Here is a 13,755-nt window from a genome sequence, read left to right as displayed (position 1 = left end):
TATAACTTATTAGTTATAAGTTATAGATATGCTATAATATAGAGTTTTATCCTTGTTAAACACACTTTTACAACAACAAAAAATATTGAATAAAAGAATAATAAAAAATTGTATCTTTTAGACTCCTCTTAAAGTAAACCATTAATCTTACTCCATTTTAAGAATACAATCATATATTAACTAAATTGTCATTATTGTTACTAGTGGAAGGATAGAATATTGATGTGTTTATGTATCTGTCTTTTTTTTATTTTCTTTTCTTTTCTATTTTCTTTCATATATAGGTTTTATTAAATTTTAAACTATAATATATGTTTTTATTTTAATTCATGTGTTTTAGTTTTATTATTTATATATGTTATGTAAATTTTTATGCCAATATTCATGTTATATATTTCCAAGTTTCAATTTTGAATTATTTGTCGTTAAAAAGTTTCTTATAATTATAGTGTGAATTTAAGTTTAAATTGATAAAAAAAAAAGTAATTATTTCATAATGAAATATAAGTAAAAATAGTAGTTAAAAAATTAATATATTTAATTATTCCTTTTGTGTGTATTTCTTTTAAGAGTAGTAATTATTAAAGGTAAATTCAATTAGAAAAAATATATGACCAAAATTAGGAGTTTTCTTTTTATAAGAGTATACTTTTTTTGAAGAATTTTTATAAGTAGTATATGACTGATGAATTATTAATATCATACCTTAGTCCATAGATTGTTATTTTTTGATTAAATAGGTTGTTCTTAGGTTGAAATATAAACATCATCAATAAATAGTGATAGTAATTGAAAATGAAATGGAGTAATTAAACATTTTAATAATTATTACGGCAAGTATTTCAAAAGTCAGTCAAAATAAAAAATTATTACGGCAAGTCTTTCAAAAATTAATTATAAATGCAAATTAATTTTTTTTAAATGTCCCGTAAATAGCGCTTATACAATAGTTGTATCAACATTTAATATACTTAGCCGCGAATTCTCTATAATTAATTAATGTACATTGGGCCGGTATCACTTTATAAGAAAAAAAAAAGCATTTGATGGAAAAAATTGAACGTCAATGCTAATAAGTATTTTCTTAGACATTTGTTAGTGGTCAAAATTTAGAATCAAAGTAACAAAATTGCATTAAAAATTGAATTTTTGATTTTTTTTTAATATAAAATTTAATAAATTTTTCGGTGGATTATTTTCATAAATCATCGATCAGTATTTAAAAATTTAAACGACGATTCACAACACGATTCAGAAATTATAACTTACAACTCTGGTTATCTTTGTGAATAAAAAATTAATTGATATCAATTAAATAGAAAATATATAATTATTTTTCCATATTTTTATGGAATTAAAATTATTTAAATTGATATTAAAATTATTTCAAAGTGTGTAGATGATAAATAGTATAGTAATTAATGGAGACATTAATTGCCTTGTTAGCAACACCGAAAATTAAAATATACATCTGTCTTAAATAACAGAATCTCTAGATTGAAGCAAACTCATGTTTCTCACTTTCTTGTTATTCATTCAAAATCAAATTACAACTATTTTTTTACACACAAATTTGATCAAATCCATATGATATTTCACATTTATTAAAATCACTAATCCCCATCAATCATTTTGAGTTTTCGTCTCTTCATTTCAGTGAAAAAACCACAAACTCTCTGTCACAGTCTCTGTCTCTTTCTAACTTCCTCTTGGTTGTTTTGTCTCTTCTTTTTTTTTTTTTTTTTTTTTTTTTTTTTTTTTTTTTTTTTTTTTTTCCTATTTTTTTTTTTTTTTTTTTTTTTTTTTTTTTTTTTCTCTTTATTATTTTCGTAGTTTCTTCCTTAGTATATTCCGTCGTCCACTATACTCAATTCTTGGCCACCACGTTAACCCTATTCCCAAGGAACCTCAATTTTTCCTTTGACCCTCTTTACAATTTTGACTTCAATACTTCATTACTCACACAACTTTTCCACCCTTTATTTATAAACCTCAAAAATTTCATCTTTCAAACTATCTCGTTAAACCCTTTTCTTCACTGAACCTCACCAATAAGCTTTTGCCAAAAAAAATACATTTTTGTTTTACTATGTTGTTTGTTTTGTCTTCTATTTCACTCACGAACTTTTCTACTGATTTTCTTCTAAAACCCATTTTCCTTCATGGGTTATCTAGTATTCTCCATCTAGTGTTGCTTGTTGGGGTTTTGGTTTCATGTGTTTGGAAAAAAATCACAACTTGTGTTGTGAATGAGTCTGAGAAAAAATATAGTAATACTTTGTTTAAAGTGACAAAGTTTTGTTCTTTTGGTTTTTCTTCTTTCAATTTTGTTCTGTTTCTGTTTAATTGCTTCTACTGGTATACTAGTGGTTGGCCAGAAGAAAAAGTTGTTACCCTTTTTGATTTAGCTGTCAAAACAGTTGCTTGGTGTGTTGTTTGTGTTTGTTTCCACAAAGGGTTCTTCTTTTTCTTGAGTTCATGTCAAAGAAGAAGGTTTCCATTTTTCTTCAGAGCTTGGTGTGTTTTCTATCTCTTTGTTTCATGTTATTGCTTTGTGGTGGACATTGTTGTTCTTTATGAATTTCATGTTGCTTTAACTGCTCAATGCATGGTTTCTGATGTGGTATCTGTTTGTGTGAGTTTGTTCTTCTGTTATGTGGGATATTTTGTGAAAAGTAGGAGTGAAGAAGGTGATAGAACTCTTCAAGAGCCTCTTTTGAATGGTGGTTCACATGTTGGTAATGGTGATGATAAAGTTAATGCTTTGGATTTAAAAGAGACCAAAGGAAGTGACACTGTTACCCCTTTCTCAAATGCTGGAATTTTGAGCCTTCTTACCTTCGCTTGGGTGGGGCCCCTTATAGCAGTTGGCAATAAGAAAACCTTGGACCTTGAGGATGTTCCTCAGTTGGATAGTGGAGATAGTGTGTTTGGAGCTTTTCCAACTTTTAGAGACAAACTTGATGCTGATTGTGGTGCAATCAATAGAGTAACCACACTTAAGTTGGTGAAGTCATTAATAATCTCAGGGTGGAAAGAAATTCTTTTCACTGCTTTTCTTGCATTGATAAACACTTTTGCTTCTTATGTTGGTCCTTATCTTATTGATTCTTTCGTTCAATACCTTGATGGACAAAGGCTATATGAGAATCAAGGCTATGCCTTGGTTTCTGCATTCTTCTTTGCAAAGCTTGTAGAGTGTTTTACACAAAGACATTGGTTCTTTAGGTTGCAGCAACTCGGACTTCGAATTCGAGCACTGCTCGTGACTATGATATATAATAAAGCCTTAACACTTTCATGTCAATCAAGGCAGGGCCACACTTCTGGTGAAATAATCAATTTCATGACTGTTGATGCTGAAAGAGTTGGTGTTTTCAGTTGGTACATGCATGATTTATGGTTAGTAGTTTTGCAAGTTACATTGGCCTTGTTGATTTTGTATAAAAACCTTGGTGTTGCTTCAGTTGCTGCTTTTGCTGCAACTATCATTGTTATGTTGGCAAATGTTCCATTAGGATCATTGCAAGAGAAGTTTCAAAGTAAGTTGATGGAGTCAAAGGATACCAGAATGAAAACAACATCTGAAATTTTAAGGAACATGAGGATCCTCAAACTACAAGGATGGGAAATGAAGTTTCTATCTAAAATAACTGAGCTCAGGAACAATGAGCAAAACTGGTTGAAGAAATTTCTTTATACTTCAGCCATGACTACATTTGTCTTTTGGGGTGCACCTACATTTGTTTCTGTGGCTACTTTTGGCACTTGCATGCTTATAGGGATTCCTCTTGAATCAGGGAAGATTCTGTCAGCACTTGCAACATTCAGGATTCTTCAAGAGCCTATTTATAATCTTCCTGATGTTATTTCAATGATAGCACAAACTAAAGTTTCTCTTGATAGGATCGCATCGTACCTTCGTCTCAATGACTTGCAGTCCGATGTTGTAGAGAATCTTCCTCCCGGTAGTTCCGATACAGCAATCGAAGTGGTCGATGGAAACTTTTCTTGGGATTTATCTTCTACTAATCCAACTTTGCAGAACATAAATGTAAGAGTTTCTCATGGCATGAAGGTTGCTGTTTGTGGTACTGTTGGATCAGGGAAATCTACTCTACTTTCTTGTGTATTAGGAGAAGTACCAAAGATATCAGGTATCCTTAAGGTTTGTGGAACAAAGGCTTATGTTGCTCAATCACCATGGATTCAAAGTGGAAAGATAGAGGATAATATATTGTTTGGTAAGGACATGGATAGGGAAAGGTATGAGAAGGTTCTTGAAGCATGTTCCTTAAAGAAGGATCTAGAGATTTTGTCATTTGGTGATCAAACAGTTATAGGAGAGCGTGGAATAAATTTGAGTGGTGGACAGAAACAAAGAATACAAATTGCACGCGCTCTTTACCAAGATGCTGATATGTATCTATTTGATGATCCTTTTAGTGCTGTTGATGCTCATACAGGCTCTCACCTTTTCAAGGTAAATAACACATTTTCATTCTTTTGTTTATTATGTACAATATAAACTAGGCTATTTATTTATTTTTGCATGCTGCAAAATCAATGTTGTCCAATCGTGGCTATAGCAACACTATAGCACTACAACATAAAAGAATTTGAATACATCTTTATTGTTTTGCTATAGTGGCGCTATAGCATTGCAGCGTAGTGGAATTTGAACAAACTGCTATCTACTTCAATCTATGATTGACAACATTGTACAAAATACAAATAATTTTCAAACTCTTTTGAAATGTAGCTATTCCAACTGCATTACACTTGTATAATTATTATTTTAGTATAAGTGAAATGGTCTGTTTTAATTATGTGACAGGAATGCTTGCTGGGTTATTTAAGTTCAAAAACAGTTGTTTATATTACTCATCAAGTGGAGTTCTTACCTACTGCTGACCTTATATTGGTGAGTATTTATTTATCATAATTCTATTGTCATATCATTTATTTAAAAGGAGGAATTTTATTATAACCTTTTTATTTGACAATTGTTGTGTAGGTCATGAAAGATGGAAAAATTACTCAAAGTGGAAAGTATGCCGATCTGCTTAACATTGGGACTGATTTTATGGAACTTGTTGGTGCACATAGAGAAGCTTTGTCTACACTTGAAACATTGGATGGAGGAAAAGAATCTAATGAAATAAATACATTGGAACAAGATGTAAGCATCTCTGTCAGTGTCGCTCATGATGTCAAAGAAAAGGAGACAATCAAAGATGAGCAAAATGATAAAGGTGAACCGAAAGGCCAACTTGTTCAAGAAGAAGAAAGGGAGAAAGGTAAAGTTGGTTTTTCAGTGTATTGGAAGTATATCACAACTGCATATGGAGGAGCTCTTGTACCGTTCATATTACTGGCTCAGATTCTTTTTCAATTTCTTCAAATTGGAAGCAACTATTGGATGGCTTGGGCTACTCCCATTTCAGCAGATGTGGAAGCACCTGTTGAAGGCACAACTCTTATAGAAGTCTATGTTGCTTTGGCCATTGGAAGTGCTTTATGCATTCTTGTTAGAGCATTGTTACTTGTTACAGCTGGTTATAAGACAGCTACTATACTCTTCAATAAAATGCACTTGTCTATTTTTCGTGCTCCGATGTCATTTTTTGATTCTACTCCAAGCGGTCGAATCCTTAACCGAGTATGTCATATCGATACCCTTGATTATTTCCATTTGTTTCCCATTTGATTTCCAGAGATATGATTTTTGCATCTTAAATTGCTCTAGACGTCCCTTACATTTTGTTAGTTGTTTTAAAAAACTATGCAATACTTTGTCATCGCTTGTTTTTTTATCTCTTTCTTCTGCTTCGCTATCTTGCAGGCTTCTACAGACCAAAGTGCAGTGGATACAGACATTCCTTATCAAATTGGTTCATTTGCCTTCTCCTTGATCCAACTTTTCGGAATCATAGTAGTGATGTCCCAGGTTGCATGGCAAGTGTTCATTGTTTTTATACCCGTGATAGCCATCAGCATTTGGTATCAGGTATTATTTTGAACCATCAATCATGTCTAGGCTTTTGATAACAAGTTGGCCCATTTTTTGTGCAAATTTGATTCCAGTGTATAATATTATATGGCGATGCTTGACAACTTTGGAACTTGTAATCTGCAGCGATTTTACTTACCATCAGCACGTGAACTATCACGTTTGGTTGGAGTGTGCAAAGCTCCAATCATTCAACACTTTGCAGAAACAATTTCTGGTACTACAACCATTAGAAGCTTTGGTCAACAGTCGAGATTTCATGAAACGAATATGAAACTGACCGATGGGTATTCTCGTCCAAAGTTCAATATTGCTGCTGCTATGGAATGGTTATGCATCCGCTTAGATATGCTGTCTTCCATCACATTTGCCTTTTCCTTGATATTCTTGATATCTATTCCACAGGGAATCATAAATCCAGGTGCATAATTTGAATCTGTGGTATCATATATGAATCAAAATTTACTCTTCTTATTATGAAATAAGGAGTTGAGCATAATTGTTTCCATTTTGTGTCATTTTTTCTGATTTTTGAAGGCATTGCTGGTCTAGCTGTTACCTATGGTCTAAATTTAAACATGATACAAGCTTGGGTGATATGGAATCTTTGCAACTTGGAGAACAAAATTATATCGGTAGAAAGGATGCTTCAGTATACAAACATTCCTAGTGAGCCTCCTCTAGTTTTAGAAGAAGAAAATAGACCAGATCCTTCTTGGCCATCATACGGCGAGGTTGATGTACGGAACTTGCAGGTATAGGACTTTTTTCTTCCTGTCGTTGCCTTTTGTTTATGTCTTTGGTTTTGTTTTCTTTCATTTTGTGGTCAATTGATTTATGAAACTCATGTTAATGTTTTCTTTTCGTAAATGGTTAGAAAAGTTGTGATTTGGATATAACATACTTGTTAGCATAGTTTTCTTTACTAGATGTTTGTGTTCTGTTTCACCATTTGTAATGACTTGTTTTCTGTGATGAAGGTTCGATATGCTCCTCATCTTCCGCTCGTGTTGCGTGGCCTGACATGCACATTTCGTGGAGGATTGAGAACTGGCATTGTTGGTAGAACAGGTAGCGGCAAATCAACTCTTATACAAACACTATTTCGACTTGTTGAACCTACTGCCGGGGAAGTTATCATAGACGGCATCAACATATCTACAATTGGGTTGCATGATTTGAGGTCTAGACTAAGCATTATTCCCCAGGATCCGACAATGTTTGAGGGGACTGTGAGAAGTAATCTCGATCCTCTGGAAGAGTACACCGATGAACAAATATGGGAGGTGGGTTGGTGTTTTATATTTGTTGGGAAAAAATGAAATGACAATGACACTTAGTGTTCTGTTCAAAATGTTCGACATGTAATTGTTCTTCAAATACTGATTTACATTCTCTAAATTTAAAATAGGCCTTGGATAAGTGTCAACTGGGAGATGAAGTTAGAAAGAAAGAAGGAAAGCTCGATTCTGCAGGTTTGTCTTCTAATCAATGTTTTCAATCATGGATCATGAAAAATAGCAGTTTGTTTAAATTTTGTTACACTACAGTGCCACTATAGTTGCGCTAAATAGTGTATTGCAGAATCATAGTTATTTGTATAAATTTGGCTACACTATAGTGGCTATAGCTATAGCCACTATTTGACAACAATGCTTCTAATTTTGTTGAACACAAATTAATAGTGCTTGTACTCTTGAACTTATTTCTAATGTGGAAGTTGATGCTTTTATAGTTAGTGAGAATGGTGATAATTGGAGCATGGGTCAGAGGCAGTTGGTTTGTCTTGGTAGGGTTCTTCTTAAGAAGAGCAAGATTTTGGTGCTTGATGAAGCCACTGCATCAGTTGACACAGCTACAGATAATTTAATTCAGCAAACTCTTAAGCAGCATTTCTCCGACTCTACCGTCATTACCATCGCACATCGAATAACTTCTGTTCTTGACAGTGATATGGTTCTACTTCTTAGTCAAGGTCAGTAACAAAAACTATTATTCGTAGTTTAAAATTTGATATCTTTTGTTCTTTTGGTGTTTCGTTTTTGAATTTAGATTGCCTGCAATCAGCAATACCATAACCAGTACATTGGTGACTGTTGAATCGAAATTAAACAGCCCAAATTTTGAACTCAGTATTTTTAGTATATTATTTTATAAAAATTAAAATATGCATTGAAATCTGGACCGTCCGATCTCAATTTCGTTTTCTAATCTTGTTGTGTATTGGTGTAGGGCGTATTGAGGAGTATGACTCTCCAACCACATTGCTAGAGGATAAGTCATCATCTTTTGCTAAGCTTGTTGCAGAGTATACCATGAGGTCCAACTCCAGTTTTGAGAAATCTGTTCATCAATGATTGAAGTCCACTGAAATATATTTTTTTTGATGATGATGAAAATCTGGGGGTGGGGTGGGGATACCAGTATCTTATTAATGGTTTTTTGATAGATAAATGTAATATATAATAATAAGGTTTTGGATTTCCAGTTTCACCTTTTCTTCCCAAGGCTGAAGTAAATTATTAGAGGGAAGAATTATAAAATGAAAGAAAATCTAGTTACTTTCAATGCATTAATTTAATGTGAATAGTAACTACATTATTATTTTTACAATGCATCTATGCAAGTGCAATTATATTCATATTAAAAGCAAAATTGACAGACATACTAGGACGTTTTTTTTATTTTTTTATCTTAATCTTTTTGACCAAAGATTGAACACTAACTTGCATATAAAAGTAGTATATCAATCTCATGACAACTTAAGCCTTTCTAGTTGTATGAATTTTAGAAGTTGAAATCATTTTTGAATATTCTTTACAAGTTGACAATCAAATAAACAAATATAACTAATCATTGTATAAATACAACAAAATCAAGCACAAAATTATACACCACCAATCTACATTGCTTGTCAAATTTAATTATCCCAAATCTTTAAGATTTAATTAAATTGACAAATACTGATATTATTAAGTTGAATATATCAACTTAAGCCTTTTTAGTTGTATGAATTTTAGAGCTACTTGTTCCTCCATTTACTATTAAACAAATTAATTCAATTTCACCGGAACCCGCAAAACCAAAATCCACTCCAATCAATGCACAAGAACTGACTCACCAAAAACCTCTTGACCGATATGTTAACACCAGAGTGCTATTCCACCATGACTCTTGCATTATGCTACATGAAACAAAGAATCTACACACAAATTGTGATTCCCATAAAAAATATCATTCAAAGGAAACTCTGATAGTCAGGGGTTCTAAGAGGAATAAAACCAAACCTAATTTGTACCAAAACCAATCCTACCATATACATGGTTTGCTGAACAATCTGAATTATTCCTATCATATTTCGTATCACTCTATTATTCATGTAGAGACGGCCATACAAATGCAGTCACAGTAATGAGTATATAGGCAACAAATAATTTGAAGGACAAAATAGTATCTTATTACAAGTAAGCAAGAAAAGTTGAAAAATGTTGCCAAAGATTAAGAAGCTCAAACTCTAATATTGTTAGAAACCATTACCTCATGGTTACTAAGGAATAACTTTCTTGCTCTTTGAAAATTACATGCTAAATATGAAGGCAATATGTTGAAGGAAGAGTGAATGTATGGCAAAGATAAGGATAAACGCGGATAATTGAGAGAGAAAAAAAGTGTGACTACTAAACTAAAAAGGGTGTTTTGAAGATTCTTTTAAAGAAACAACAAACTTTTAAAAAGGGTCATGTCTACCAGTTCCAGTAATCAGAATTTAAACAACATCGATAAAATGCTATGAAGAAACTGATAAACAATAAGATGTGGAAAAAAATTAACTTGTAAACCAATTTCAATAGCCTCCACACCTTCGTATTCTGTTCCAAAAAAGGAATTAATGATATACCAACTGTAGTTTTAAATCAAATTTATATCTAGAAAGGCAGACATGTTACAATTTCAAGATGTACAATGGGAAACATCAATATAACTACACAACAGCTTCAAGTTTTTCCAAATATTCGTCATTTTATTGGTATATGGAAGATACAAACAGCACAATCAGTTATGTCATTTTCTTTATACGAGCTCCTCCAAACACAAATTCGGAAGATGTAAATTCTCTTTGCTAAATTTACACACCAAAGAATGGATTATGCTTTCTTTGAGTCTATATCCTTCTCTAAACATTAAATCTAAAACAACCAAAATATCATCTAACCTATCTTCTTGTAATAGACTGTCAATCAGGTGCTCAAAGGTCTGCTCTTTGGGTTTCAGCTTCCAACTCAACATGTTCAGCAACCACTCCATACCTTGTACAAAATTTCCTTCTTTACACAACCCAATTATAATATAATCATGTGTACCAGCAATTGGTTCCAAATGCCTATCATGCATATCTTTCAACAACCTCATCGCACCCTCAGTGTCTCCGACTTCACAAAGTCTTTTAATGAGAGGAGTAAATGAAGAAACTGATGGTTCTAAACCCTTTACAAGAAGTTCATTTAACAGATCAGTAGCCTTAACTAGCTTGCCTTTCTGGCAAAGACCTTTGATTAGAGAGTTGTAAATGATCAAATCACAAGCAACACCCTTTTCAGACATTTCACGAAACAAACTCAGAGCTTCATCGGTCCTTCCATGCAAGCACAGACCCGAAATCATTGTGGTATAGCTAACCGCATTTTCTGAATAACCTCTACCACACATATCCTCATAGAGCTTCCTTGCCTCAACAAGATCACCAATCTTAAAATAACCATATACCATTACATTATAAGTATATTCATTTGGCACAAGTCCTTTTTGAATCATCTCAAACCACAACTTCCTGGCCTCACCAAGCAACCCAATATCACAAAGACCTTTGATCACTGTTGTGTACATAACTCTGTCTGGAAAATACCCTCTATCCTTGAGATCATTAAAAACCCTAAACCCCTCAGCATTTTTCCTCTTGAAGAGTCCATTAATAACTTCTTGATAAGTATAGATGTCCGGATTACATTTCATGGCAATCATAATATGAAGGATTTCAGAAACTCTAGTATATTGTCTCTCCTTACAAAAACCAGCTATAAGTGAATTAAAAACAGTATTATCAGGACACAAGCCCTTGTCAAGAACCTGTCTAAGAAGTTCATACCCATTAAAAACTTTGTTCTCAGCACAAAATGCCTTTATAAGATACCCAACAGTTTCAACATCAATGCTAGCTACAATACCAGATTCAAGCATACGTTCATACAATGTCCAAACCAAATCAGTCCTACCAACTTTTAAACAAGCCAATAGAGACGCATTAAAAGTTGAAACGGATGGTAAAAATCCAACCTTTTTCAAAGTAACAAACACATCAAGTGCATCCTCCACCATTCCACCATTGATGAGACATCGAATGTAAGACTCCAAAGAAGCAGGCTTTGGAGTGAAACCAGGGTAATCAAGCAATGATTTTGCGGCTTTGCAGGCTTCAGCATCCACAAGAGCATCAAAGAGAACATTGCAGGAAGATTGATCCGGTGAGAAACTACAATGAGAAGAGAGCCAGTGAAGGAAACGAAGGGAGAGGAAAGAGTTATTTTGGTGATTGAGATAAAGGAGGAAGAAATTGGGATCGGAGAAATTGAAAGATGGGTATTGTGAAAGAAGGGTGTTCTCCCAACGCGGTTTAGTTCGAGTGATCTTGCAGATTTCATCAACAATATCAGTAAGTTTTTGGTCTTTAGGAAGTTGGGTTTGAGTGGGAGAAGGATAATCTCCTTGTTTGGTTTCTGTGGTGAGGCTTCGAAAACGAGAACTTGCAACGAGATGAGAATGAGGAGAAGTTTGGAGGAGAAATGTACCACTTCTCCTCACTGACATTTTCATAGGATTTCTGAGTGAAACTAGAAAATATCAATGCCACCTCTATGTGTTTGCTTTTGCAGCTTCAGATCCCATTGTTTCTCTACAAAAATGAAAATGAATTAGTTTTAACCTCTTTATCCAAACAGGGTCTTAATAAATCTCTATAATTCCAAACACAAATTCTACCACCCTCAATCTCATGTAGACAAGGTTTTCTAACACTATATGATACACACATCCATGAAGATTTTTCCTAGTTACACCCCTAAAATATCCTCGCACCCACAACCAAAAAAAATAACTTTTTGTATAAACTGATTTCACATATGTTTGTAACTAAGTTCACAAATGCTAATTATGTGTAGTGGATAATTTCGAGTGTAACCAGAAAAAATCAGGCATGAATTACACATTACACCCTCCAATCAAACCACAATAAAAAAATAACAAAACATATAAGTGCATTTCCTCACAGTGGCGGAGCTTGACCAAAAAGGTTGGGGTGGCCAACATAAAAAAACTAAAACATCTTATATGCAACAAAAAAACTAAAACATAAAACAAACACTTTATATGGACAAAAAAACTCAAAAAAACTAAAACATAAAACAAACGTCTTATATGCAACAAAAAAACTAAAACACTTTATATGGACAAAAAAACTCAAACAAAAATGCAACAAAACTCAAACATCTTATATGCAACAAAAAAACTCAAATACTTTATATAGACATAAAATCAAACACCTTATGTGCGACAAAAAACTCAAACACTTTATATTGATATAAAATCAAACACCTTATGCGCAACACAAAAACTCAAACAAAAATGCAACAAAACTCAAACATCTTATATGCAATAAAAAAACTCAAACACTTTATATAGACATAATATCAAACACCTTATGTGCGACAAAAAACTCAAAAACTTTATATTGATATAAAATCAAACACCTTATGTGCAACACAAAAACTCTAAAGAAAAATCAGGTCTAATTGAAGCTCCAAATTAAAATTCCAAACTCTAAATCAAAGCTTCAAACTCAACACTAACAATATAAGCTTTAAATTTCATGCTTTCATAAATCAAATCTAACAAAAATCAACGCTACCTAACAAAAATCAGCAATAACAAAATAGAAATTCGAACCTTTTGAACAAAGCAGCAACGCGATCTGGAGAGTTGCGGCGAACAGAGAGGCGAGAGCGACGAACGGCCACGGAGGCAGAGGCGGCCGCGGGCCCGCAGCGAGCACAGGAGTGATTCGTGATTCGTTTGTCGGAAGCGTTTCGTTTGTCTGACAGAGGAAGAGCGATTCGTTTGGTTCTTAACCAACCATGATTTAATCAAATTCATAATTTTCTCAAGGTGTGTTTTACGTTAACAAACATATGAAAAACATAATTTTTTTTCCATAAATAAAATGGCTATGAAATAACCAAAGAAATAGACACAGCAGAAGTTACAAACTCCATCAAATATCAGAAATCTTAAATTGAAAAAATAAAAGCGAAAGGCAAAAGAACAAAGCAAAAAGCATGAGAAAATAAAAGATGCTAGATGTTATGAGAATTTAACAGAACCAGCGTTGATGAGAAAATAAAAGAATAAAGTAAGATATATTGAAAGAGAGTTTGTGGAAACCGTGAGTTGGTGGCGCGGCTAGGGTCCGATTGGGATTGTCGGAGCAGCGACGGCGGAGACTGATATGTGAGATGGGAAATCTGAAAACAAAATATTTATATTTTTGACGTAGGAAATATCAAATATAAAAAATGTCAAGTGATATATTTTTTAGAATAACTAATAATAATGATTAAATATATTTAATTTTCCAAACCAATCAAATAACTTTATTTTTTTTAAAGTCATATTAAATTTTGTAATTTATATTA

General features: G+C 33.0%; 2 protein-coding genes across 2 annotated transcripts; one reads left to right on the top strand and one right to left on the bottom strand.

The window, feature by feature from the left end:
* Positions 1-1,859: 1,859 nt before the first annotated feature.
* On the top strand, positions 1,860-8,626 carry LOC101506588 (ABC transporter C family member 3-like). The gene is made up of 10 exons (XM_004491433.4): positions 1,860-4,483; positions 4,838-4,924; positions 5,018-5,662; positions 5,846-6,010; positions 6,140-6,434; positions 6,551-6,768; positions 6,994-7,299; positions 7,425-7,488; positions 7,749-7,988; positions 8,246-8,626. Exons 1-10 carry the CDS (start codon positions 2,090-2,092, stop codon positions 8,368-8,370), a joined length of 4,539 nt encoding a protein of 1,512 aa, XP_004491490.1. The 5' UTR covers positions 1,860-2,089; the 3' UTR covers positions 8,371-8,626.
* A 1,351-nt stretch (positions 8,627-9,977) lies between these two features.
* Positions 9,978-13,641, bottom strand: LOC101506059 (uncharacterized). Its single transcript, XM_004491432.4, has 3 exons — positions 13,505-13,641; positions 13,010-13,157; positions 9,978-11,960 (listed from the first exon to the last, which is right to left on the bottom strand). Exon 3 carries the CDS (start codon positions 11,879-11,881, stop codon positions 10,085-10,087), a length of 1,797 nt encoding a protein of 598 aa, XP_004491489.1. The 5' UTR covers positions 11,882-11,960; positions 13,010-13,157; positions 13,505-13,641; the 3' UTR covers positions 9,978-10,084.
* Positions 13,642-13,755: the final 114 nt, after the last annotated feature.

This window comes from Cicer arietinum, chromosome 2 (genome assembly GCF_000331145.2).
Source record: "Cicer arietinum cultivar CDC Frontier isolate Library 1 chromosome 2, Cicar.CDCFrontier_v2.0, whole genome shotgun sequence".
Classification (NCBI taxonomy): Eukaryota; Viridiplantae; Streptophyta; class Magnoliopsida; order Fabales; family Fabaceae; genus Cicer; species Cicer arietinum.
This window is presented reverse-complemented; position numbering and strand designations above follow the sequence as displayed.